The sequence below is a fragment of the Marmota flaviventris genome, chromosome 13, assembly GCF_047511675.1.
Source record: "Marmota flaviventris isolate mMarFla1 chromosome 13, mMarFla1.hap1, whole genome shotgun sequence".
Lineage (NCBI taxonomy): Eukaryota > Metazoa > Chordata > Mammalia > Rodentia > Sciuridae > Marmota > Marmota flaviventris.
Genome location: NC_092510.1, coordinates 101,591,955 through 101,618,402, shown reverse-complemented (window position 1 = coordinate 101,618,402; position 26,448 = coordinate 101,591,955). Strand labels below are relative to the sequence as shown.

At 64.9% G+C, this 26,448-nt stretch overlaps 1 protein-coding gene across 2 annotated transcripts in view; it reads left to right on the top strand.

Annotated features, from left to right (window-relative positions):
- Vav2 (vav guanine nucleotide exchange factor 2) overlaps positions 1 to 26,448 on the top strand; it is a 160,897-nt gene that overhangs the window by 121,433 nt on the left and 13,016 nt on the right. For both annotated transcript variants that reach the window (XM_027942146.2, XM_027942152.2), the window contains exons 5-20: positions 1,412 to 1,514; positions 5,653 to 5,751; positions 7,938 to 8,006; positions 8,360 to 8,460; positions 12,171 to 12,270; positions 12,903 to 12,998; positions 13,590 to 13,658; positions 15,714 to 15,800; positions 17,387 to 17,472; positions 18,136 to 18,268; positions 19,675 to 19,784; positions 21,632 to 21,733; positions 22,119 to 22,207; positions 24,713 to 24,729; positions 25,227 to 25,251; positions 26,206 to 26,333. In XM_027942146.2, coding sequence (XP_027797947.2) covers positions 1,412 to 1,514; positions 5,653 to 5,751; positions 7,938 to 8,006; positions 8,360 to 8,460; positions 12,171 to 12,270; positions 12,903 to 12,998; positions 13,590 to 13,658; positions 15,714 to 15,800; positions 17,387 to 17,472; positions 18,136 to 18,268; positions 19,675 to 19,784; positions 21,632 to 21,733; positions 22,119 to 22,207; positions 24,713 to 24,729; positions 25,227 to 25,251; positions 26,206 to 26,333 — 1,414 coding nt within the window. The remainder of the gene's footprint in view (positions 1 to 1,411; positions 1,515 to 5,652; positions 5,752 to 7,937; positions 8,007 to 8,359; positions 8,461 to 12,170; positions 12,271 to 12,902; positions 12,999 to 13,589; positions 13,659 to 15,713; positions 15,801 to 17,386; positions 17,473 to 18,135; positions 18,269 to 19,674; positions 19,785 to 21,631; positions 21,734 to 22,118; positions 22,208 to 24,712; positions 24,730 to 25,226; positions 25,252 to 26,205; positions 26,334 to 26,448) is intronic.

Sequence of the window (26,448 nt, the reverse complement as noted above, 5' to 3'; positions counted from 1 at the left end):
CACCTGCAGCAGGCCCTCCAGCCCCCGGGGATGACTGCACACAGGACGAGTCCAGGGTCAGAGCCCTCAGATCCAGCCAGCCCTGACCAAGCCCTCAGCACAGGAGCTGCCGGGGACAGTCCGGATCCAGCCATGCCAGGTTCCCAGCTGCCTCACCCGTGCTGGTGCCAAAGCCGGAGCACCCAGCAGCTGCTGCACCTCCTCCTTCCCTCCGGGGACTGAGAAGGCCTCACCAAGACCTGCACCCCGCACTGGGCTGGCTCTTGGCCTCCCCTGGAGGACAGTCCTGGGGCTTCTGCCCGGGTGCTGCATGTGGGGAGGGGCCAAGGGCTCTGGGAGACCCCTGGCTGCTGAGGCCTTCCCTTGCTCCCTCTCCCACGCAGGTCTTGAGTGGTGACCCTGACCCTCTGAGTGGATTCAGCAGCAAGGCCTGAGGGGCTCAGGGGCCTGCTTGGCCAGGGGCACCTTGCTGCTGCGGTCATCCCTGCTCTGCTCCACTTTTCCCCCCCCTGCGTGCTGGGAGGACCTGCGGGGAGTGTCCCCAGTCCCTGCCTCTGGAATCCAGGGCCCTGCTCTGAGCCAGGAAAGCCGGCCTCAGAGATGCATCTTTGCCCAGAGCTGAGCAGGGCTGGCCTCCAAGCCCAGCCTCCCCTGAGGAAGGACCCAGCAGAGCCCAAGACCCTGGCCAGCCTGGGCTGGGGGCGGCTCCACCATCCCCAGGGGTCTGTGGGAATGACCGGCTGTTGCCGAGCCCTGGCGCAGCTCTGGTGTGGAGGTTCAGGGCAGCCGTGGGCCGGGCGGAGGACTCATCCACACTGCACAGATAACTAGAAAGGCTGCTCCAGGCACTCCTGGGCTTTTGGGGACTGTGACCTAGGTCCTGCAGGCAGAGGGCCAACTCGGAGGAGACGGGAACCACAGTCCTGGGCCGACACAGGCTTTCTGCAGCAGGAGCCGGGGTGGGGGCCAGTCCCCCGGGGGCAGGCTTGGGAAGGGGCATCCCGAGCTCCAGGTTCCCCCAGTGCTACTTCCTCACCCGGGTGTGGAAGATGGCCCTGCTGGGCACTGTGCCCTTGACCTTCACACCCGGGCCTCAAGGACAGTGGGGACCTCAGGCTGAGCCACAGGTCACGGCCGGGCCTGGGGCGGGGGCTGTAGTCATGGGGCAGCACCCAGCACTGGGGGCCTCTGGGAGGCAGGCGTCTCAGGGCCTCCGGGTGTCTGCAGGCCGAGACGCTGGGGCCTCGGCTACCAAGGCAGATGGCAGATGGTGACCTCTCTGCCATCTCCTTAAACTCATGGAAGCCCCCACTTGTGGAGCAGCCTGTGGCCGAGGCAGGTGGACTTCCAGGGCTCCTGGGTCAGGGGGGCTGGACCCTCCCTCCCCGCTCACCCACTTCCTCCCGTGCAGTGAGCATGACCTGGGTGAGGACATCTACGACTGTGTCCCGCGGGAGGACGAAGGTGACGACATCTACGAGGACATCATCAAGGTGGAGGTGCGGCAGCCTATGGTAAGCCCCGTCTCGCCTGGCAGGAGCGTCGCTGCAGGGGACACCGGCTGGGCCCCGGGCTCCTCCCGGCCCCGGGCTCCCCTGCAGTGTGTCCTCACAGCTCTTGCTCCTGTCTGCTCCACACCGGCTTCCCTGTGGTGCCTGGGGACCCCAGCCCTCTGCCCCCAGCCCCCAGCCCCCAGCCCTCTGCCCCCAGCCCCCAGCCCTCTGCCCCCAGCCCTTAGCCCCTCCAGGCCCTCAGCCCCCAGCCCCCCAGCCCCTCACCCCCTAGCCCCTCTGCCCTCAGCCCCTCTGCCCTCAGCCCCTCTGCCCCCAGCCCTCAGCCCCCAGCCCTTCTGCCCCCAGCCCTCAGCCCTGCAGCCCCCAGCCCCTCAACTCCTCCAGGCCTTCAACCCCGCAGCCCCCAGCCCTCAGCCCCTCAGCCCCTCAGCCCCCAGCCCTCAGCCCCCAGCCCCTCTGCCCCTCCAGGCCCTCAGCCCCCCAGCCCTGAACCCCCAGCCCCTCTGCCCCCAGCCCTCAGCCCCTCCAGGCCCTCAGCCCCCAGCCCCTCTGCCCCCAGCCCTCAGCCCTGCAGCCCTCAGCCCCTCCAGGCCCTGAGCCCCCCAGCCCCTCACCCCCTCAGCCCCCAGCCCCTCTGCCCCCAGCCCCTCTGCCCCCAGCCCTCAGCCCCCAGCCCCTCTGCCCCCAGCCCTCAGCCCCCAGCCCTCAGCCCCTCAACTCCTCCAGGCCTTCAGCCCCGCAGCCCCCAGCCCTCTGCCCTCAGCCCCCAGCCCCTCAGCCCTCTGCCCCCAGCCCTCAGCCCCTCAGCCCCCAGCCCTGAGCCCCCCAGCCCCCAGCCCTCAGCCCCTCAGCCCCTCTGCCCTCAGCCCTTCTGCCCCCAGCCCTCAGCCCTGCAGCCCCCAGCCCCTCAACTCCTCCAGGCCTTCAGCCCCGCAGCCCCCAGCCCTCTGCCCCCAGCCTGAAGCCCTGAAGCCCCTCCAGGCCCTCACCCCCTCAGCTACCAGCCCTGAAGTCCCTCAGCCCCTCCAGGCCATTAGCCCTCAGCTCCGCAGCCCCCAGTCCCAAAGCCCCGAAGCCCCCCAGCCCTCTGCCCTCAGCCCCTCCAGGCTGTCAGCCCTGCAGCCCCGCCGGCCAGTTGCCATGAGCCGTCCTCCCGGGGTGTCCGGGTTCTTCGTCCCACCTCCCGGGGAACCTTGAAATAGCAGCCCCGCGCCCGGCTCCCACAGCAGGCTCCCGCCCCGCCGTGCTGAAGCCACCAGCGCAGGCCCAATTAGCCAGCTGCGCGTCTTTTATGTCGCCAGGGTGTTAATTTCCCCCAGGCGTTGGCTCATCATCTCCTGGACGCAGATCTGCTCCAGTGGGGTTTATGGCCCACAGCTGCTGTGTGGAAGGCGGGGTCCGGCCTGGCGGGGTGGGGAGATGAGGGCTCGCAGGCCACCGCCCCTGGGACCTCAGCTCCTGTGGGCCGGGCACGGTGCCACTTGCCCACTGTGGAAGCTTTGATTAACTAACTTCCCTGAAGGGATGGGAACTCCTCAAAAGCAGATACCAGTGCTCTGCCTCCGTGCAGGAGCCGCCAGCCGGTGGCAGGACACAGCGGGGAGACCCCGGCCTCAGAGAGGCCTTTCCTAGGCTGGGGGTGCCCTACTGTGGCCCTGGGGAGGGCTGGGAGCTGCGCAGGCCACCCACAGCCCAAGCTCTGTGCTTCAGAACAGGCTTCTCACGCGGCCCTGGGCACCTGGAGGGGTACCTCCCCACCACTGCCAGGGCACTCTCTGGAGAGGGTGGCCCTCTCTGTCCCCAGAGCTAGCCCCAAACCACCTGTGAATCCCGACAGCTTCTGGATTGGCTCATGGGGTCTGGCTGTGGGGTCTGGCTGACCGGGGCTGACTGTGGGGCCTGGCTGTGGGACATGGCTGACTGGGGCTGGCTGTGGGGTATGGCTATGAGACATGGCTGACTGGGGCCTGGCTGTGGGACATGGCTGACTGGGGCCTGGCTGTGGGACATGGCTGACTGGGGCTGGCTGTGGGACATGGCTGACTGGGGCTGGCTGTGGGACATGGCTGACTGGGGCCTGGCTGTGGGACATGGCTGACTGGGGCCTGGCTGTGGGACATGGCTGACTGGGGCCTGGCTGTGGGACATGGGTGACTGAGGCCTGGCTGTGGGACATAGCTGATTGGGGCTGGCTGTGGGGTCTGGCTGTGGGACATGGCTGACTGGGGCTGGCTGTGGGACATGGCTGACTAGGGCTGGCTGTGGGATATGGCTATGAGACATGGCTGACTAGAGCCTGGCTGTGGGACATGGCTGACTGGGGCCTGGCTGTGGGACATGGCTGACTGGGGCCTGGCTGTGGGACATGGCTGACTGGGGCCTGGCTGTGGGACATAGCTGATTGGGGCTGGCTGTGGGGCCTGGGTGTGGGACATGGCTGACTGGGGCCTGGCTGAGGGGTCTGGCTGTGGGACATGGCTGACTGGGGTCTGGCTGTGGCTGTGGGACATGGCTGACTGGGGTCTGGCTGTGGGGTCGTGCTGTTCCCCGTCATTGGCAGTCTGGACGCCCTGGGGGTCAGCGGGAGCAGGCAGGTGTGGGTCTGGGGGTTATCTGAAGGCCCCACCCAGGCCAGGCAAACGCTCTCTGTGAACCCCATAAGATAGACCCATTCTTTCTTGACTGGAGACCACAGGGTCTTCCTGGAGCCCGCTGCTGTCCCTGGTCCTGAAGCATCAGTGTCGGGACACAGGGTTGCTTGCAGACCCTGGTGGGCAGGGTCTGTTTGCCCTGTCCAGTGGACCGCTGGCATTGAATGCCCAGTACTGGGACCTGCACACTCCCGAGCTGTGGAGTCCAGTCCCTCAGGCAGGGAACCCCCTGGTTCCATTGCCTCCCGTCACGGCGGAGCCGTCTGGGCTGAGTAGTGGGATGGCGACGTCTCCAGAGGAAGACGGGTTCCATGGTCAGAGCCTGGGTGTAGGACACTGTGGTGGCATGTGGGTCCCCGTGCTGTTCCCTGCCAGCCCCACAGGAAGGCCTAGACAGGAGCCCTGTGGCTGCCGGCTGACAGTGGGTGGGCGTCCTGGCCTACAAACGCAGCTCGAGGGCACAGTGGGCTCTGCTGATGGCTTCCTCTCTTGCTTACCTTCCATGCTCTCAGATCAGGTACATGCAGGTAAGTGGCGGGTAAGGGGAGGCAGGCGGCAGTCTCCTGGGAGCCCCTGCCAGGCAGATGCTGTTGGGCACACGTGGCCTCAATGAGTCCCGGACCTCGGTACTTTCCACGAAGCCCAAGTCACAGTGGACTCCCACCTCCCCCTGTGCCCAGTGTGCGCATTGCTTTGGGTGCTGCACCCTGCAGTGGGGGGGGGGGGGGCTCGAGGGTTCCTTGGAGGTTAGGGGAGGCATTTTTGCCTACCTGAGTGCAGATAGCCAGGCACAAGCCACAGCACCATGTCTCCAGGAACTTCCAGGCAGATATGGCTCCTTAGGCCTAAAAGAACCGAGAGAGCGTGGTGGCCCCACAGTGGCCCTGGCCGCTGCCTCACCCCACCTGTGACCAGGCAGTGTCCCGGGCAGGGCTGCCTCCACGTTTTCCAGGAGGCATGGCTGGGCCCTGACGCAAAGGTGTGGTCCCTGGTGACCCTGCCAATGGGCTGTCAGGTCAGGCTCCCTGATTGGAGAACAGTGGGCACCCAGGGGAGGCCAGCCTTGGGGGGCAGTTACTGGGAAGCTGGCTCAGTGGCTGGGGGTCCCAGGGATGAGCTCAGTGTCCTGTGGACAGGTGGGCGCAGGAGGGACCTGGCGTGCGTCTCCTGTGTGTGCAGAGGCCCCACCGAGGCCGAGGCCCTGCTGGTGGAGGTCCAGGCTCAGGAGCAGAGGCTGGGGTCTGGGAGCCTCTGCACATGGCTTGGCGCTGACCCTCGTCACCCCTTTTGTCCCTGTGCCTCACTTTACAACGAGAAGAGTTTAAGCGCCCTCTGCCTCCCCTCCCTTTATACTTGCTGACCTCGTGGCCAGACCCGAGCAGATGTCCCCCTGTGGTGTGGGACAGGTGGCCTAGGGCCGCACCGTGCAGGTGCACAACCTGTGGGTGGCTGGGTGGGCCCCTGGCTCACATCTGTGTCCCCTCCAGAAAATGGGCATGACAGAGGATGACAAGAGGAGCTGTTGCCTGCTGGAGATCCACGAGACCGAGGCCAAGTACTGCCGGACCCTGGAGGACATCGAGAAGGTGGGTCCTGCCCTGGCCACTGGGTGACAGCAGTGTTCTAGGTCCCGAGGTGGGGAAGGGCCAGCTGTTATAGGATGATGAGGGCTGAGCCCCCTCTGCTTTGCCATCAGGTGTCTCTGCCCCAGAGGAAGGCTGTCCTGCCTCCCCTGTCCCCTCTCCACCCTGTCCCACACGGTCTGTCTTCCAGCCTGACCTGGGCGTGGCGATGACTTACGGCCTGCATGTGCTGAGCTCCCTCTGCGCTCTCTCACCAGGGTGCCGTCTGGAGGCTCCTTGGCCTCCCTCTGCCGTGGGAGGCAGAAGCTCCACCCCACGTGGCCAGGAGCACCCTGCACTGGAGCGTGGTGGGCCTTGATGTGGGCACAGACCCTGAGCCTGCCTGAGCAGCCGGTCACTGTCCACTGTGGCCTCCTGGTGGTGCCCAGTGTCCTGGTTCAGGGCATTTCCCTGACATGCAACTGCCAATCTGCCCAAGCCATGTGTGAAGGCCAGCCTTTATTGTTGGCACTGGGACTTGCCCAGGGGCACTTAGCCACTGAGCCACGTCCCCCGCCCTTCTTTATTGCTTTTTTGTGTGCTGGGGATCGAATCCATGGCCTTGTGCATGCGAGGCAAGGCTCTGCCCGCTGAGCTGTGTCCCCCGCCCCCAGCCCTTCTTTATATTTTATCTAGAGACCAGCCTCACTGAGTTGTGTAGGGCTTGGCCAATTGCTGAGGCTGCCTTTGAACTCACGATACTCCTTGCTCAGCCTCCCGAGCTGCTGGGATGACAGGTGTGGCCACTGCGCCTGGCAGGACAAACCTTTTCACACTTGGGTCCCCTGGGCTATTCTCTGCTTGTGGTTCAAGTCTAGTGCACCTGTGATGTGGACACCTGAATGGGGAGTGCTGGGTGCCCCCTTGACCCCAGGTCGGCCTCACTCTAGCCTCCAAGGGGCTCTGCTCGGGCCAAGAGCATTGGCGTTTGGACCGTGGCCCCATCCTGCCCCCTGCCTGCTGTCCCTGTGCGGCTCTCACCGTGCACTGTCCCCAGAGCACTGAGCACCTCTCAGGTGGATGCAGCCTGGACAGGGGCAGTGTCCTTCAGATGATTGAGGCCTGGGCAGTGGCAGTGTCCTCCAGGTGGTTGAGGCCTGGACAATAGTGGTGTCCTCGGGGCGTTGATGGCCTGGACAGTGGTGTTGTCCTCCAGGTGGTGGTGGCCTGGACAGGGTGGTGTCCTCTGGGTGGACAGGGCAGTGCGCTCCAGGTGGTTGAGGCCTGGACAGTGGCGGTGTCCTCCAGGCAACAGTGGTCTGGACAGGGGCAGTGTCCTCTATGCAGCATGTCCTGGACGGGGGCAGTGTCCTCTGGGCAGCAGTGGCCTAGACAGGGTGGTGTCCTCCAGGCAGCGGTGGCCTGGACAGGGGTGGTGTCATCTGGGTGGCAGTGGCCTTGACAGGGAGGTGTCCTCCAGGCAGCAGTGGCCTAGACAGGGCGGTGTCATCTGGATGGCAGTGGCCTAGACAGGGCCATGTCCTGTGGGCAGTGGTGGCCTGGACAGGGGTGGTGTCCTCTGGGCAGTGGTGGCCTGGACAGGGTGGTGTCCTCCAGGCAGCAGTGGCCTGGACAGGGCGGTGTCCTCTGGGCAGCGGTGGCCTGGACAGGGAGGTGTCCTCCAGGCAGCAGTGGCCTAGACAGGGCGGTGTCATCTGGATGGCAGTGGCCTAGACAGGGCCATGTCCTCTGGGCAGTGGTGGCCTGGACAGGGGTGGTATCCTCTGGGTGGTGGTGGCCTGGACAGGGTGGTGTCCTCCAGGCAGCAGTGGCCTGGACAGGGCGGTGTCCTCTGGGTAGTGGTGGCCTGGACAGGGGTGGTGTCCTCTGGGCAGTGGTGGCCTGGACAGGGCGGTGTCCTCCGGGCAGCAGTGGCCTGGGTAGGGTCTTCTGGGTGGTGGTGGCCTGGACGGGTGGTGTCCTCCAGGCAGCAGTGGCCTGGACAGGGCGGTGTCCTCCGGGCAGCAGTGGCCTGGGTAGGGTCTTCTGGGTGGTGGTGGCCTGGACGGGTGGTGTCCTCCAGGCAGCAGTGGCCTGGACAGGGCGGTGTCCTCCGGGCAGCAGTGGCCTGGGTAGGGTCTTCTGGGTGGTGGTGGCCTGGACGGGTGGTGTCCTCTGGGCTGGGCTCAGCATGGACGCCTCTCCTGCAGAACTATATGGGCCCGCTGCGGCTGGTGCTGAGCCCTGTGGACATGGCAGCCGTCTTCATCAACCTGGAGGTGAGGGCCCCGGCGGAGCTTACTCCTGGGCAGTGGCAGTGTCCTGGCTGCTGGGAGTCCTTTGGGACCAGGGGTCCACGAGGACCTGACTGGGAAGCTGCCCTGCCTGCACCGTCCCCTCTGGCACCAGAGCTATTCTGGGTGGCCTCTGAGTGTCCCTGGGGCTCAAGTGGGCAGGTGGTGACCCCTGTGCCGTGGACGGGCTTAGGTGGGCTCTGCTCCCCCCTGTGCCTTGTTGTGGAACCTTCTAGCAAGCGGCAGCGGTTGGTGGGGTGGGGCGCACAGCTCTCGCGGTCTCAGGCGTTGAGGCCTGCAGCCTGGTGGCCCCTCGAGCACTGACTGCCCCCCCCCAGGACCTGATGAAGGTGCACCACAGCCTCCTGAGGGCCATCGACGTGTCCATGATGGCCGGGGGCAGCACACTGGCCAAGGTCTTCCTCGAGTTCAAGGAAAGGTGAGTGCCCTCCCCATCTGCTCCCCAGGACAGACAGCGGACGGGGAGAGTCCTCCTGGGTGGGAATCATGGGCCTGGTGTCCTGAGACAGGTGGCCGCCGTCCTCCAGGCCTCTGTGCCCTCTTGTAAACAAAGATTTTTAAAATTTTTATTTTTATTTTTGGTCCCAGGGGCCTTAACCACCGAGCCCCGTCCCCAGCCCTTTTATATTTTATCTAGAGACAGGGCCTCACTGTGTTGCTTAGGGCCTCACTGAGTTGCTGAGGCTGGCTTTGAACTCCTGATCCTCCTGCCTCAGCCTCCTGCTGGGATCTCAGGTGTGGGCCCCCTTCCCATCATGGCCTGTCGGCCACCTCTGGGCATGGGGTGTGGTCTGGATGGGGCCTCTCGGGCTCTGGCAGTCCCTTCTGCTTCTCGCTTGTCGGGGTCTTGGTGAGTGACATTCATGCCGCTGGCTGTGCCGCAGGCCTCTGGCTTGTCCTGGAGACTTGGGCATCCAGAGGAGACAACCCTGCCCTGCATGCTGTCCACCTAGCGCAAGGTGGACAGGCCCTGCTGCTTCTGGTGACAGGAGCCCTGGGCCTGGCCTGTGTAGGTCTGCGTGAGGAGCTCTGGGGACACGAGCACAGACCACGGGACGGGGTCATGGCTGAGGCCTCGGGTTGTGGGGTCGCAGGGCTGAGGCCACTTCCCCATGCTGCTGATAGCCCGTGCCTCGGTCTTGACTCCCTCACCTGTGAATTAGGGACCAGGGTGGCCCCTGGGCGGGGCAGCCCCAGAGGGTGAGCCAGGATGACCCTGCTTCCCCACAGCTGGTCCCCACCATTGGAAGGCCACTGTGGCCAACAGGAGGGGACATCAGTCTCCGCAGGCCAGGCGGGGGCAGTGGGGCAGTCGAGGGCAGGTCTCAGCCGCTGGCCACAGCGCCGTGGCTCTACATCTGCAGCTCTCTGTACAGAGGTCCGTGGTGCCCAGGCCAGTTGTGGGATTGGTCTGAAGCCTGTGGCGGCCCCTCTTTCCCGAGGGCTTGGCCCAGGGAGTTAGACGCAGACAGGGCCGCCTTGTCAGTCCCACCACTGCCCGCTCAGCTGCCCCGGGGCCCCGTGCACAGTGAGTGTCGCAGATGGGCAGTCATGGCCACCTGAGGGAGCCCTGGGGGCAGGCGGCCTCCCGCAGCTCCTCCTTCCCCTGCTCCAAGCCCCTCGGTTTGTGCCCTGTTGACGGAGGTGGTGCAGAGCTGCCTGCTGTCCCCAGACGTCCTTCTGGGGCTCAGCAAGGGGCAGCGTGGGATTCTGGAATCTTCTAGTAGGTGTGAAGGGTGGTCGAGCTGGAAACCTCAGCTTCTTCCTTCTGAGGCTGGGTGTCCAGTTCCTTACAGGGGGGTCACTGACAGGTGAGGCCTGCGGTCTGCCCTCCCCAGAACTGCACCCCCACCACGCAGGCTGTGAGTCAGCCCCTGGCCAAGGCCACACCAGCAGACCGGTGCGTCCTCTGCTCCGGACCTTGCCTGTGAGGCTCCCACCCCCTGGGGCATGACGGCACCCCACCCTCGAGCTGCTGTGGGAGCCTGTGCTCCTCCCGCACCCGGCCCGGAGCTGTGCAGACAGTGGCCTGCCGCGTGGCTTGGCGAGGTGCCCGGGGCCAGGGCTCTTCAGTCGTGTCCTCCTGGGGAAGGGCCCTGGCCACATTGGAGTCCACCACCAGGCCACTGCATCTCCCTCCCACCACTTTCCCTCCCCTTTTGGAGTCAGCCTACACCCTAACGCTCCTTTGCTCACTGATTCCACAGACATTTATAGAGTGCCTGCTGTGTACGGAGGAGTTCAGGGCCAAAGGCAGAACAGGCTCAGGTCCCGCTGCAGCATGGGAGACGAGAACTGTCCTCAGCAGGCTCATCGGGGGCCGTGGTGGAGCCTGGAGCCAGGGCGTGGAGGCCTGGCCGCTCCTGGGTGGGGAGAGCAGGTGCCCATGGAAGGCAGGAGCAGAGGGCAACGGTGTGGTGGGAGGGGTGCCGGGATCTTCCAGGCCAAGGCAAGGACTTGAATAAGGGCAGGAGGAAGCCACCGCGGGACTTTTGTGGCAAGATCCTGGCAACTCAGCAGGCTGAAGGCTGGAACAGCCTCCCCGTGACCGACGTGTCAGGGCAAATCACAGTCACCCCCCTCTTTTTTAAGGTCACACTTCCACTAATGTGGCCTTGGTCCTGAATGAGGCAGATGCCCCTCCTGCCTTCACACGAGCCTGCAGGGGCATCTCCCCTGCAGATGGTCGGAACCTGGGCCCCGGGAAGGGTTGTGTTTTAGGACACCTGGCACCAGGTCCACACTGACCTTGACCTCCGTGGTGGGCTGCTGTGGTGTGCTGTAGTGTGTTGTGTGACCTCAGCCTCTCAGCACCCAGCTCCCTACAGGCTGGTGTGGGGAGGCTCGGGGAGCAGCGGTCAGCCAGGCGTGCAGCCCGTGGGGCTTGGGGCCTCGGATCCCTGAGCATTTCTCGAAAGCTAGGACACGTGTCAGGAGGTGTTGCTCATGCTTGAGCTAGCTCTGCCCCAATGTGTCCCTCGGTGGGAAATGTCCCCTCTCCCACTGCCTTCCTGTGGACCCGGACCTCCAGGGGTGGGGAGAGCTGGGCATCCTCTGGTTCCAAACGCCCACGGCCCAGGGGTGGGAGGCCTGCGTGGGGACCCATGCCCAGGGCTCTGTCACCTCGGGCCTTGCAGGAGAGCCCACCACCAGGACGCTTCCTCCCAAGGGCCAGCCCCACGCTCCAGCGTCAGGCCCGGCCTCCCAGCTGGGCTGCTGTGCCCAGGCTGGTGGCCCTTGGTCAGTTCACAGAGGTCGCCAGGCTGGTGGCCCTTGGTCAGGTCACAGAGGTCGCCAGGCTGGTGGCCCTTGGTCAGTTCACAGAGGTCGCCAGGCTGGTGGCCCTTGGTCAGGTCACAGAGGCCTCAGTAGTGTCTGGAGAAGAGGCTCCTGCCCCCGTCTTGCCAGGTGGAGACAGGAAGGTCTGCGCCCTCAGTGGGGGTCCTGCGAGTGTGGCTGCCGTCACCTTGTCCTCGTCCAGTGGTCACCGGGCGTGGTTCCTCTCCTGGGGGCTCTGGTGGTCGGGGGCATGGGCACCTAAAGCAGGAGTGGCAGGCTCGCTACCCGAGGTCCAGAGGTGCTGGAGTCTGGCTGGCCGAGATGTGGGCACCGGGGCTGCATGTGGCCTGGCTGGGGACAAAGGAGGGGCGTATGGGCAGAGGAGAGCAGCACAGGGCCCGAGAGCAGAATCAGAATGGGGGAGAGGTGGTGCCTCGGGGATCAGAGGGGGGAGGGCAGGAGGGCAGTGCTAGTCCCTACCAGGGGCCACCTCGGGGTGACCGGGAGCCCCCTGGGTCTTTCAGCCTTGGGAGGTAGGGCCTCTGGATCTCTCCAGGCGTGGGGACCCAGAACAGGAACGGGCCAGGGCCACGACCTGAAGTGGCACCACAGGTGGCCTCTTGGGCGGGTGCTGGGTGCCCTTATTAGCCAGTGCTTCCGTAGCCCCTCCCAGTGACCCAGGACCCCCCTCACTCAGGGCAGGGGAGGGCAGAACCCACCAGGGGCCGTTGGCCGGAGGCCCGTGCCGCGCAGCCTCCCGAGGAAGAAGCGTGTCCTGGGTCGTGCGTGCCCCCACCTGCGTGTGCGTGTGCTCACGTGCTGACACGCGTGTGTCCTGTGTGCCGCCAGGCTCCTCATCTACGGGGATTACTGCAGCCACCTGGAGCGTGCCCAGACCACACTCAGCCAGCTCCTCACCAGCCGCGACGACTTCAGGCAGAAAGTGGAGGTAACAGGCGCCCGGCTGGCCTGCCCCAGGCCGCAGCTCGCTGGCGAGCGCCACAGGCACCCACCTCCCCCTGCCTGGGCAGGGACGCGGCCTGCGTGCGGCTTGCTTGTCCCTCTGTGTTTTGTCGGGTGGGGGTCCAGCCCCATCTGACTCAGCCAGGGCCACGCCCCGACCCTGGCCTCTGCTGACCCCGGGGGCCCAGGTGGCTCTGCTGGAAGCAGGTGGCCTTACATGTTGTCACCCAGGCTTGGAACCTGCCCCTCCCAGGCACTGGTGGGGGGCAGCTGTCCCCGGCTGAGGGTCCCCTCTGATCAGCATGGCCATGTTTGCCCAGCCCTGGCTCCAGCGCTGGTGGGTGGCCTGGGCCCAAGCACCAGGTGGGCACCTGGCTTCTCAGAGCCCACGGCAGGGGGCGGGCAGGGGAGGCCCCACCCTCCCTGAAGGTCCTGGCCCTGAGGAAGGGACAGGGGATTGAGGTGGGGGCCTGAGAACAGCGGGTCACACGTGTCCCCGGGCACTCTGGGGCCCACCCTGCGCAGCCTGGTTCAGGGCGGCTTCCTGAGGGTGTCCAGGGCTCAGCCTCCGTCCCCGGGCGGTGGCGGGCAGCTCCTCATGGCTGGCTCCCCGCCCAGGAGTGCACGCTGAAGGTCCAGGACGGCAAGTTCAAGCTGCAGGACCTGCTGGTGGTACCCATGCAGCGGGTGCTCAAGTACCACCTTCTGCTCAAGGTGAGGCCGCCCACCTGCCCAAGCCCCGAAGTCCCAGGGGCTAGGGGTGGGGAGGCCCCCAGGGAGCGGGTGGATAAGTGAGGCTGCTCAGCACTCCTTAGGAAAGGTCATCCCGGTAAAGACAGGAAGACTGAGTAAAGCCTGTGCAGAGTCAGAAAAACGGGCCGAGATGGGGAAGCAGCCTTAGTCCAGCAGTAAGAGCTGCCATGACTGATCTGTTAACTAAGTCTGAGCTTCCTGACAGCCATGGTGAAAGTGGGAATAGGAAGGCCTTCAGGAAGCACAGACCTGGAGGGGAGGTGGAGGTGCCTTTGAAGTTCTCCAGGGAGCCAACCCCAGTACATTGCTCTGCGCCACCCTAGTGTTCCTTCCTGCTCTACCCCCTCCCCTTACCCACAAGGTTTGGGAGTGCCCCTGCTGGGAGCAGGGTGTGCCTGTGGGAGGGGTCTCACTTGTCCATTGCAGGAGGCAGCTGAAGGGCACCTGGACCAGCAGGTGGGGCTGGTTTTGTGCTGGGGTTGTCACTCTGTGCCTGGTAGGGGCCAGGCAGGGCTGGGCCCCTGAGTGACCCAGGACCCCTCACTCCTCCAGGAGCTCCTGAGCCATTCTGCTGACCGGCCCGAGAGGCAGCAGCTCAAAGAAGCCCTGGAAGCCATGCAGGTGGGCAGCGGAGGCGGGCAGCGGAGGTGGGCAGCGGAGGTGGGCACGGCGGGCTGCACTTTGCCGTGCCTGGGGGCAATTCCTGGGGGTGACGGGCTAGACCAGCTGGAGGGTAGAGGTGGCACCGGAGGAGGCTGCGCCGGGCTCTGCTCCTGACCTCACCTGCCCCCAGTGACTGCCGAGGCCCCTTCCCGCTGTCCTGCCTGCCCGAGGGGCCATCAGCGGCCCCAGGCTCTGTGCTCCACCCGGGATCCCTGTCCCCCTGCCTCGGCCCTCTGCCCCCTGTCTGGGCTGCTCCTTTTCTCTTGATGATTCTGAGGGCCTCTAGCCAGACGTGTCCCCTCCCTGTGGAAACCCAGTGTCCGGGCTGCTAGGCTGTCCCCCCCGCCCTGCTCAGGGACCCTCCAGTGCTCCCTCCTGGCCGCTCCGCTCCTCTGCAGGACCCTGGTCCCAATGGGCCGCAGCGTTTGCCACGGAAACCCCAAACCCAAGCCTCTGACCCCCCTGTGTCCTCCCAAGCTGGCCTCCTCCTTGTCACCTGGCCACCTCTGGCTCACTCCCAGTCTGCAGCGAGCTCCACATGTCCCTAGGGCTGGCCCTGCTGGGTTCCAGGGCCTGTCCCCAGGCAGCACTCCCACCCTGGAAACCCGTTCTTGCCAGTTCCTCCTCGGCAGGCCTGTGCCTCTCGGCCACCTGTGACCCCAGACTGGGCACTGTGTCCAGCACGGGGCAGGCCCCCTGGGCGCCTGTTTAAAGAGTGCCTTTCCAGGGCAGGACTGCAGCCTGTCCCCAGGGGCAGCAGGACATGGCTGCTCGGCTTCATGCTCATGGGTGACAGTGCGAGTGCGTGGGTGTGGGCCTGGGAGTGACTGCAGGGGCCTTGGATTCCATTCCCTCTGGCCCCCTGGGCAGGACCTTCGGCCAGGTCAGTGGGACGGCATTTCCCTGACAGACGTGGACGGGGGTGAGGTCCCCGTTCTCTGGTGCCGTCGCCCGCTGCGAGCCCAGGTGCACATGGTCATGAAAACCTTGGGATGGGCAGTGGGTGCCCGCGAGCCAGGCGTGGCTTGGCAGTGTGTCCCTGGCCAGCGGGCGAGTCCAGGTCCCTCAGTAGAGGTTCCCGAGGGCTGTCAGCCCTGCAGAGGGCTCCGTGACCCCGGGCAGGCTTCTGGGCTTCTGAGAGCTGTTGAGATGCACTTGAGGCCCGTCTTTCACCCCCTGCTGCAGCGCCGGGATGGCCTGTGTGGCCAGCAGGAGCCCCCTCTGTCCTCAAGCTTGATTTCCCCAGGGACGGAGCGCTCACTCCCTGCAGCCCGGGTGCTCTGCTAGGCTGCTTTGCCCCTGGGGCCCCGGGGCTGTTCCCCTGGGCGTCTCGTCCCAGTCTGAGCCTAGTGGGCTCTGGGCCAGGTGAGCGTGGAGGCCAGAAAACCAGACAGCTCGCAGGCCCCACCTGGTGAGGGTCTGCCATGGCTGCTCGGAGTCTGTCCCTGCCCTGGGTTCCTTGTCTCTGGGAAATTGTTTCCCTCGTTTTAAAGGCAAGTAGACAAGAAAACAGAACACCCTTTAAGAAGCCACAGGGAGGCTGGAGAGTGGACCACGAGGTCCCCCTGGAGCAAGAAGGGGCAGGAGGGGGGTGGGGACTGAGCCTGGATATCCACATTTCACCCGCTGGCTGGGCTGCAGGTCAGCACTGCCCCCTGGTGGCCAGCAGGAGGGTTGCAGTGGGGTACACGGGTGCTGGGCTGGAAAGTGGGGACCTCTGGGCCCAGGTAGAAGGAACTAACTGGCCACTCGTTCTACCCAGGCTCCTAGATGACATGCAGGCTTAGGGTGGGTCCAGATCGGGGGCTGCTTGGTGGCCTGTGTGACTTTGAAGGGCGGTGGGACAGAGTGGCAGGGCTCTTCAGGTCGCTGTGCTACAGTCCCTGCTGTGTCTGCCCCGTGGGGTGCTGCTCCCCACCCCCTCCTTGTTTGGGGTCCTCCACCCCCACTCGGACCAGGAGAGGGCTTGGTGGGCTGGGCTCCCCTCGTGGACATGGCGCTCCCTGGTTTCAGGACTTGGCCATGTACATAAACGAGGTGAAGCGGGACAAGGAGACCTTGAAGAAGATCCGCGAGTTTCAGAGCTCCATAGAGAACCTGGTAAGTGCCGCGGCTCTCCAGTGGGGCCAGGCCTGGCTCGCGTTGGGCACAGAGGGGACGCACACACCCACCCAGGCGGCCGCTTCTGGGGTTGATGTCCAGCTCCTGCTTCTGCACACCCTCGTCCCCTTCAGCCGACCCAAGTGCCCTGTGCCCTGAGGATGGTCCTTTGTGAAGGGGGCAGGCCGTGTGGATTGCCCAGCCCCGTCCCTCCTCCCCAGCTGGACAGAAGTCTCCCTCACATCCAGAAGCAGAAGTGGCTCTGGGAGACCCGGGGCTCCTGGACCAGGGCTCCCTGGCTGGCCCTGCAGGGCAACGGACAGGTTCTGTTCGCGATGCCTGCCAGCTGTGTTGCCAGGTGCCCCTGGGCACAGGGTCACCCACACTGAGAACCGCTGGTTTTGATGAAAACATTTTGCCCTCTGGCGATTTTTGCTCTCACAAGTGTGGGCAGAGGAGACCCCAGATCCCAGGCCAGCACCTGGGGCCACGTGCCCGATCTTTACCCACCAGGGTCAGAGGTGCATCCGAGGAGCCCTCTGCAGCCAGGGCAGGGGGAGCGCCTGGGCCGGGCCCGTGAAAGCAGAGGGAGTTTCAGGCAGCCTCACGGTTCTGAGCCCAAAGACTTGAGGCTGAGCCAGGAGCACCTGGGGGCTGTGGGTGCCAAGGACCCCGGGCAACCGCAGGTGCCCTCCCAACACCACGCGGTGCCCACCACTGCTTCTGCGATGTGAGGAAAGAAGATTGTTTTGTGTTTTGATGTTTTACGAGTTACGCTTGCACTTTAAATAATGAGAATGGAGCAGGGGTGCAGCGGCCACTCCCAGGACAGGCCCCATGCCAGCCCGGCCCCTCCTGGGGAAGCCGAGTTTCCGCTCTTGGCACTCCAGGGTCACTCGGGCCAGGAGTGGACTCCCTGAGTGTGTGCCCGCCGAGCTCGACAGCACAATGTGTGTCAGACTCTCCAGGGCGCAGGGAGCCCGGGACACGGAGCTACCCCAGGCCCATGGGCTTGGCAACCACGCTTGGGCCACTCCGTCCTGCACTCTTCTGGACCTGGTCCTGCCTGCATAGCCTCGTCCCTTGACAGCCCCACGGGCCACCTGTCCAGGGAGGTGATCTCTGCCAGCCAAAACAGCAGCAGGGACCGTCCGCAGCAAGCCCAGCTTGAGGCCTCGGAGCCTCTTCCCACAGAGATGAACTGCTGGGGACCCCACAGGGCCCCCGTGTGCCCCCCGGACGCCTGCCGTCTGAGAGGTGCTGCCTGAGAAGAGTCTCACTGGGTTTCTCGGCGGGCGTCTGGCTTTTCCTTCCAGCCCTGCTCTGGGCTCACACAGCGGTGGCCTGTGACTGTGACCCAGGCCGTCAATCGCTCTTTGTTCCCGGGCTGAAGGGAGCCCCCGGTGGGGCTGGCGGGAGTGGGGACCCAGCCTCCAGCCTGGTCCCTCCCTACCTCTGCTTCCCGTCCCCAGCCCTGGCCCAGAAGTGCCCGGGTGCTGTGGGGAGGGCGGCCCTGGTGTGCCCGCCCGCTCTGGGCCGGGGCGGGCTGTGCCAGCAGGAGTGACCCTCCCGCCGCTCTTTCCCAGCAGGTGAAGCTGGAGGAGTACGGGAGGCCAAAGATCGACGGGGAGCTGAAAGTCCGGTCCATAGTCAACCACACCAAGCAAGACAGGTGAGAGGGCGGCCGGCGGTGGCCTCCCCTGACAGCCTGGCATTCGGGTCCAGCGGGCCCTGCTCCCAGGCGGCCTGGACACGCGGCTTCCTGTGGGAAATGGCCTGTGGCCGGTTTGCCGTACTCAGGTTTAATTGCTTCCTTCCTTCTCCACACGAGCGTCGGGGCCACGTCAGCCAGTGCCCTGGGCTGCCCTGCCCATGGCGGGCACTGGGCTAATGGCCAAAGGCGGGGTGGGGCCCGATCCTGTGAGCTCACGCTCTCCAGGGAGCCAGGGCAGACCCGAGCGCCCGGCTGCACGTGCCTCTGCCAAGTGGCTGCTGGGTGGCTGGCCATGGTGGGAAGGTGGGCCGGGGCCCTCGAGCCTCTTCCTCCATGCCCACCTGCTGTATGTGAGGGCCCGGTCACTGGGGGTCAGGAGGAAGGGCTAGGTGCAGCCCTGGGTGTGGAGCAGGGCCCTGACCACAGGCTGGCGTCTGCCAGGTGGACTAGTGGAGGGCAGGGCTCACCCCTGGGCGGCAGCCGCATGTGCTGAGGGAAGAGGCTGCTCTGAGGCCCTCAGGCCGGCTCACAGGTGCCTGCCGGGGGCACCGCCCACAGCGCAGGGCCTTCACGTGGGAGCGCCGGCCGTGCTAAGGGCCCCTGGCCTGCTGTCTGGGCCAGGTACTTGTTCCTGTTTGACAAGGTGGTCATCGTCTGCAAGAGGAAGGGCTACAGCTACGAGCTGAAGGAGGTCATCGAGCTGCTGTCCCACAAGATGACCGACGACCCCATGCACAACAAGGACATCAAGAAGGTGGGCTGCGGACTGCTCGGGGCCACCACGGCCCACCAGGGCTGGGCCACACCAGGCAAGGGGCAGGCACAGGGTCCCAAACCCCAGGGAAGGGCTGCTGTTTGCTGGGGGTGGCCCCACCCTGCAGAGAGACCCCTCAGCCCTTGCCTTGTCATTGTGACTGCTGCAGATGGCACCCCACCCGGGGTCAGGGCTCCATCAGGACCTCAGTGCCCAGTGTGGGCCTGAGCAGAGCAGGAGGCCCTGTTCAAGGCCCCTAGTGAGAGCCTGGCTCTGAACCCTGGCTGGCCTGCCTGCAGCTCATGTTGTCCCTGTAGCAGGCAGGTGTCCTCCCCGTCCCCACCCCCGCCTGTGTGGGGGAAGGCTGTGAGGGTTCTGGATGAGTTTGCAGAGGCTCCGATGTCCAGCAGGCAGGGTCCTGGGCTGCAGGGTGGCCATGGCTGTAGGGTCCAGCCTGGGAGCTGGGGCAGAGCTGCATCCTCTGGTTCATTCTTGCTCCTGCCGAGGCCCGACCTGGAGCTGGGGCAGAGCCTGCACCTGCAGCGCATACGCGCATGCGGCAGAGCCACTGGGGTCCCAGCCTCTGGTGCTGTCCCTGTTGTTCCGAGCCCTGCCCAGGGCCCATTCCACCCCTCCTGGGCTGTGGGCTCCGGCCGCGGTGCCCACTGCAGGGCCGCCCAGGCCCCTGGTGACCCGTCTCCCCTTTGCTTTCCTTACACGCTTCCTAGTCTCACGGGAAGATGGTAAGCTGCTGCCCCTTCCCCGTCCCGGCCCTCGCCCAGCCAGGCCTCGGCACTCCCACTGCCCCAGGCCAGGGTGGGGGGCTCTGGGGTCTCTCCTCTCCCGCATCCTTGCTCCCTCCCTCCATCCTCCTTGCCTCCCCCACTCCCAACAAGCCCCCGCACTTCCCAGCTCTCCCCTGGACCCCTTTGAAGGCCCTTTTCCGGAGCTGGAGGGGCTGCTGGGCAGCTCAGGCCACTGAGCAGGCCACTGAGCAGGGCCCCGTGCAGCGGCCATCCCTGCCCTGCTTGCTTCTGCTCCCTTCCGAGGGTTTTCAGTCCCACTGAGGATCTGGGCAGGTGGGCGGGCGCCTGGGCCCAGGCTTCCTGGGGGCATCCTGCCTTGCAGCAGTGGGAGGGGGCAGGGAGAGGCCCCACCTGCCCCTGGGTGGCACAGCACGCAGTAGGCATCCTCCACGTGGGCAGGCTCGGCACGTAGGGCCACCTGCACGTGTGCACCTTGAGAGCCGCACGCTTGGGCCCAGGCCCGGGCACACGCACCTGAGCGGACACGCACCTGAGAGGAATGCCCAGCACACCTGTGTGCCTGTGGCCCTGCAGGGGGCACTGCACACGAGATGCCACTGTGCCCTGGGCCCCGTGTGAACGCGTCCCTGTCCCCCGCAGTGGTCCTACGGCTTCTACCTGATTCACCTCCAAGGAAAGCAGGGCTTCCAGTTCTTCTGCAAGACGGAGGACATGAAGCGGAAGTGGATGGAGCAGTTTGAGATGGCCATGTGAGTGGGTGGCCGCTGGGCTCTTCCGCAGCCTCCGAGACTGGGGGTGGCAGGGGGCAGTTCAGGTGCCAGAGACTGAGACCAGCTCCTGACCATGGGGCCAGCCCTGCTCAGCGGCTCCTGGAGCGGGAGGGCCTTCCTGCTGCCATAGCATCCCAGGGCTGGGCCGTCCTGCTGGGATGGGCCTTGCCGTCCTCAAGGCTGAGCCGTGTACCCCTGACTAGCAGGCCGGGAATGGCCAGGGGCAGCTTCAAAGGGCCCACGAGGCTTGGCCTTTGAAAGCCCAGATCTACTTCCAGCCCGAGCCAGGAAGCAGCCCAATACGCTGACCAGTGGCTCCCTGACAACTAGGTGGAAGGGGCGGGGCCTCAGCAGTGGGCCACTGGGATCAGAATAGCCAGCAGGAGCAGCGGTCTTGGTGGGGCTCCTGGTTTCAGAGGTCTCAGTCCATAGGTGGCTGACTTTGTTGCTCTGGGCCTAGTGGGCCGCACCTCGTGGGGAGGGGCCCAGTGTAGGGAAGCTGGTCAGCTCAGGGCAGGTCAGGAGGCACAGAGAGAGAGCACACACCCCCTGCCCATCATTGCCCAGTCGGGCTGTTCACACTAGGAAGGGTGGACGAGGTCACAGCTCTCACGGTCCCTGGGTTCACCTCTGGACATTCCTGCATGAACAGCAGCGTTCAGGGACACCCCCTGTCCACACCCTGACACGGCGTCCTGGGCTTTTCCACCTGGTGGAGGGAAGGGGCCGTGACAGGGCCGTGGTGGCATCCTGCTGGCTTGTGTCCCAGCCAGGGCGTCTCATCTTCGTTTGCATGGGTTGACATTTTGTCTCCAGGGTCCCCTGGTGAACTCTTCAGGTGTGTGCCTGGAGAGGCCCCTCCCACCACCAGGGGGCTGCCATCACACCTCCCTCTAGGGCTCACTCCCTGGCCTCTCTGACTTGGTGGGCAGAGGTGGAAGTGAGCTGCAGACCCGTGTGTGCCCCCGGCGTGCCCCCTGCCCATGATAAACTAGATTCCATGTTTGTTTAGGCTTTGGAATGTCGAACGTTTAGGCTTTGTACACACAGAGACGTGTACACATCTGGGTGTCCAAGTCCCTGGGTACCCGGGAAATGCTGAGTGCTGCGCACTCTGTTCTTTCCTTTGCATACAGACCTGTGATAAAGTTCCACAATATGATTCAGGCACAGGAAGAGATGAGCGACAGCTGATAATAGCAATATGTTGTAATAAGTTAACGACGTTGCTACTCTTGAGCTTTGGGTCCATTTTTTAGTGAAATAAGCAGTACTTGAACACAAGTCCTGTGATACCATGACAGTCCATCTGATACCAGACAGCCCTCAAGTAACTAACAGGAGGGTAGTGCATGCCGTGTGGATACTCTGGGCCAAAGGATGATGTGATTTGGTTTAGGGTGAGATTTCATTCATGTTGCTACTCAGAATGGAGTGCATTGTAAATCCTAAGGATTGTTTCTAGAATTTTCCAGTTAATATTTTTAGACCACATTGACTGTGGGTAACAAACCTCAGAAAGTGAAGCCACAGATGTGGGGGGCGGCTGCTGTATGCATTTGCTCTTTGACAGGTGCCTGCACCGCCCACTCCTAGGCCTTTCAAGACCTGAGTCTTCCCCTTCACCTGGGGTTTTCTTGTGCCAGTATGGCCTGACCATAGGGCTTCCTTCCACACCAGCCCTGTGCCACAGCCCACCCGGCATCACACACAGCCAGGCTGCAGTCCAGACCCCCAACATGGCACTTCCAGGGCTGGCGTGGCCCACGGCGTGGGCTCAGGGCCTGGCGAGTGCCACTTCTGCCCCCCTCTCTGGTTCCTGCCAGGTCCAACATCAAGCCAGACAAAGCCAACGCCAACCACCACAGCTTCCAGATGTACACGTTCGACAGGACCACCAGCTGCAGAGCCTGCGGGATGTTCCTCAGGTGGGCCCCGCCCGACCCAAGCCCCAGGCCCACGAGCTCAGCACGGCAGCTCCCGCGGCCCACGGCCTCTCGCCTCCCGCCACAGCCCACACAAGACCCCAAGGAGCCAGGGGGTGTCCATGAGAGTCAGGGCCTGGGCCCTTGGAGTCTTGGATCTAGCCAGGCGGATTGTCCCTGGGCACCAGGACCACTGTGGGGGTGGGGGTCCAGGCTGGGTGGGCAGAGGGGACAGCAGGGGTCTCATGAAGCAGGGGTCCTGGAGATCCCAGGCTCTGAGGGTCAGATGCTCCAGGGCGGCTGCCAGGCCAGGGGGTGAACAAAGGCCCTGACCACAGCTGAGCAGTCAAGGAGCCAGCACAGCCTCACCTCCCGCTCTCCCACGCAGGGGCACCTTCTACCAGGGTTACCTGTGCACCAGGTGTGGCGTGGGGGCACACAAGGAGTGCCTGGAGGTGATTCCCCCCTGCAGGATCAGTGAGTACTGACCCGCAACCGGCTGCCCGGCTCCCTCTGCCTGAGCCTCAGGTCCTGCCTGCTCACAGCTGCCCTTTACCATTCTCTAGTAGAGGCCAAATGAGAATACCAAGGCTCAGAGATGGCGAGACACTGCCCCAGGGCGCACAGTAATCAGGAGGCAGGATCTGGCTCCAAATGGGTACTAGAGGACTTTCCCTCCTTGTCCCCATTCCCCGTGCCAGAATCCAGGTGCCCCAGATGGTCAGAGAGCGCTTGCAGCAGGCTTGGGGGTCTGGTCATCTACACCTCTCATGACCCTCTCCTGTCCCTGGGGTCTCCCAGTGGGGAGGCCTGACGGAGATGGCCACTGTGTTGGTGACTGGCTCACAGGCACGCCCTTGGACACGCACACTGCCACCAGTGCTTCTCATCTCCTTGTGCCTGATTATCAGATGGGGAAGCCTGAGGCCCGGGCTAAGGGCGGGGAGGCCCTGGGCCCTGGAGGCTCCTCCCCTGCGTCTTGGTTTGGGGTTTTGCCGAGGGGCAGCCCGGCGGGGAGCAGCTGGTCGAAGGGCCTCACGGAGGGCAGAGTCTAGGTGGGGGCCACAGTGAGGGATGGCCAAGGGCCTGGGCAGTGTGGCCCAGGGATGGCTCCCTGGACACAGCACCTGCTGAGTACAAGCCCCCCACCCCAGCCTCAGCTGGGTGGCTCTTGTCCTCCCCACCCCTGGGGACAGTGCCATGTCACGCTTCAAGTAACACACAGGAGCCGTGCTCAGGGAGGCAGGGCCCCCAGTGACGGTGGGATCCTCAGGCAGCCTACGGCCCTCGGCTGCCCCTCCATGGTGGACCAGGCCCCTGGCTGTTGACGTGGGAGTGAGGTCTCTGCTCTGTTGCCGTGCGTCCTGTCACTGTGACATGCAGGACAAGGCTAGGCCCAGTATCGTCTCCCCATCATCAGCCCCCAGTCAGGCTGGAAACCATGCCTGCTGGTGGAGCCTCTGTCCAGCGAAGCGTCCAGGGTCCCCAGTTCATGTCCCTGGGCCTGTGTCTCGCTGATCCTCCTGGATGACAGCAAGTCAGGCCAGCTTGTCACCCCAAGACCCGCTGCCCACAATGTACCAGAACCACAGTCGATCTGTCTCTGAGTGTTGGCCTGGTGCCCTGAGCCGGGAGGGTCCGCAGGTCACCCAAGCCCCTTGTCCCCACCACCGGCTGCTGCCCCCTGCAACCCTGTCAGGCCCCTCTAGCGTCCCTGTGCGCTGGGCTGGACGTGGCCTTTCCCTTTGCTGTCTACACCGCCCCCTTGTGGCCACGTGCCCCTCACACCAGGCGACAGGCTGCGGCTACGTCTGTTGTTTTTTTTTTAGTCTAAAAATAGCATATTTAATTTTCAAAAAGTCAGAGGGGGCAAAGGAGAAGAAAGGACGAAAATAAACATGGCCCTTGAACTTACCTAGAAATAGCTAAAGGCATAAAATTAAAGATATATCTCAAGCTTTCTTTTTAGAACATAATTGCTTAGTTTTCTCCTGATGGTCAGAGCCTCGTTTCCTGTAGGAAGCTCCGGGCAGGAGCAGGGGAGGCAGCTTACACCACCCTGCAGGCCCCCGTCCCCACGTGGGGCTTCCCTTGGTGGCACACAGGCCCACGCGGTCTCTTTGGGGTTTTGTTTCCCAGTAAAACACAGGCGCACTGGGGTCCTGCGGCAGGCGGTTCTGCCTGTGGGAAGCCGGTCCCCCTTGGCACCCGCCAGGTCGCCACAGCCCCTGCAGGCACCAGCCGCTGCTCCAAGGGCCTGTGCCTCCCCGAGGACACTGGTCCTGGTTCCCCTGTGGGCCCGTCCCTGCCCTGGCCACATCTGGCCACACCACCCTGCAGTGTGTTTCCTCGGCCTTGGTTGGCGCTGCCTCTGGGCTGTGCCCAGGGTCCACACCAAGGCGGGTTAGTGTCCACAGGGGTCATGATGCCCCCGGGAGGGGCCCCTTCCTCTGAGAGCCTTGCTGTGGGGTGCCCTCCCCAGGCAGAGTAAAACCCGCCATGACCCCTACCCATGCCCAAGCTGCTTCCTGTGTCCCCAAGGTCTGCTGGAGACAGGAGTGCGCAGAGCAGTCACGGCCGAGTGCCGGGCCGTGTGGTCACAGCTGCTGCAGTCCTTGTTTTGACCAGTGGTGGCAGCAGCCCAGGTTGGCAGGGGCTGGGCCCACTTTGCCTTCCCTCTGACAAGCCGACATGCCCCTGCCCTTGAGTGCTGGCACCTGTGTGTCTAAGCCACGGGTGGCAGAGAGGAGTCACAAGTGCCCACTTGCTCGTGGCAGGCACAGCTGGCCCACCGTGGACTCTCCTCTGTGGACGGGTGGGGCGGGGAGCATGGGGGCAGCCCTGCCCCTCCTGGGAAGTCGGGTCGTCAGAGGCCCCTCTCCAGGTCCAGGTCTGCGTCTGGAGGGAGCCGTGAAGCTCGCCTCCAGCAGCCGTAGGCGCCTGATGGCGCCTCTGCTCTGACCCCGTCTGCTTCCTTTGCAGGTTCCCCGGCCGACCTGGTAAGTGTCCACGCTCCCCTCCAGGGGCCCTCTGGGTTTCCTGCATGGGCATCAAGAGCAACGGGTCTGCGCGCGGGACCCAGGGGACCCCATAGCTGTGGTCCTGTCCCAGCAGCTGGCCTGTTCTGCCTGCCCAGGGTGGGCTCTCTGCCATAGTCACAGCTTTGTCACCTGTACCTGCCCCTGCCCCAAAGCCCCTGCTTGGTCCAGAGCCCTCTGGAGCTGACATAGCAGGGGTCACATGGTCACCTGTGGGGCCTGGACTGTGCCTTCCGCATGGAGGGGGCACTTGCTGGCCTGTGAGGGGCACGGAGATGGCTCCAGGGGTGGCCAGGTGGGCCTCCTGGAGGAGGTGAGGGTCCATGGTGGGGAATCCAGGGGAGTCCAGGCCCTAGGCCCTCTCTGCTCCTACCTTGACCCTCCCCCCGGGGGGAGGGCAGCTGGGGGGAGGGGAAGGAGAGCCCTCCCTCATCACTCTCCTGTCCTTGTCCTCACAGGATGCCTCCCCGGGAGCAGGACCTGGTGAGTGCCGAGCTTGGGCCCTCTGTGCGTCATCCACGTTGGCCGCCCCAGGAGCCTGTCCTGGCCTGGGCCTGGCAATGGCTGCTTTGCCCATTCTCTGCTCCAGGCTCCCAGAAGGCGAGGGCTGTGTGCCCCCTGCCTCTTCCCCCCCACGGCCACCTCCCCAGGGTTGCTTAGGCCCCATAAGGCATACCCCGAGTCCCAGGCCATGGGGACAGGGCCAGCCTGAGAAGGGCCAGCGTCCTTTCAATCCAGGGCGGGGCTCAGAGCTGCTGCCCAGTGACCCCCGAGCAGAGCGGAGGCCCCGAGCCTCCTTACCGCCTTCCCCATCCCTCACCGGGCTGCTCAGTGGGAGGCGCCTGGTGAATATGGAGGATTGAAGACGGAGGTGCTGTGAGACGCAGTGGAGTCCAAACAGTGAGAATAAATCCAGCCCGTCAGGGAAGGACGGGGTCCCTGAACAGGCTGCTGCTGCTGTCACTGGTTGGGACCCCCAGCCAGACGTGACTTAGGGCGGGGCTGGGTCTGAACAGGCTCCTGGTAGGAGTGGCCTCGCCTTTTTTGGGGTTCAGGCGCCACCCGCATTTGAGCCCTGAGCTGTCTCTGACTGTGGCTCAGGTCCCTGGGCCTCCTGACCCTCCTCACCTCCTCTGACATGAGGACCGTCCCCTGTCCACACGCTGGCTGCAGTCCCAAATTTGAGAGGTGTCTGTCGGGGAGAAGACACAGGAAGCAGCACCTGAGAATAAGTCCCTGCCTCCGCTGGGGCCTGAGGATGTACTCAGGACGTTCTCAAGGGACCCAGGGGCCCCAGGGGCAGGGCTTAGGGAGGGGCCTACGGCCACTCTCCAGACAGCTCCTGGGCTGGACAGGGCCGGGGAGAAGCCAGGATCCATGGGTTGCCTGCCAGGGCCAGGTCCCAAGCGAGCAGCCCTTCCACCCCGTCTCCGGCAGGTCCCAAGATGGTGGCTGTGCAGAATTACCTCGGCAACCCTGCCCCTCCCGGGAAGCCCGTGTTGACCTTCCAGATGGGCGACGTGATCGAGCTGCTACGGGGCGACCCCGAGTCCCAGTGGTGGGAGGTAGGTCCTGGGCCCTGGAGCCCAGCTCCTCCCCCTGCTCCCAGGGTGAAGGTCAGGGCCATGCAGAGGGTGGCTGGTTAGCAGGGCCTCTGCCACCGCCTCCCCCCGCGTCTTC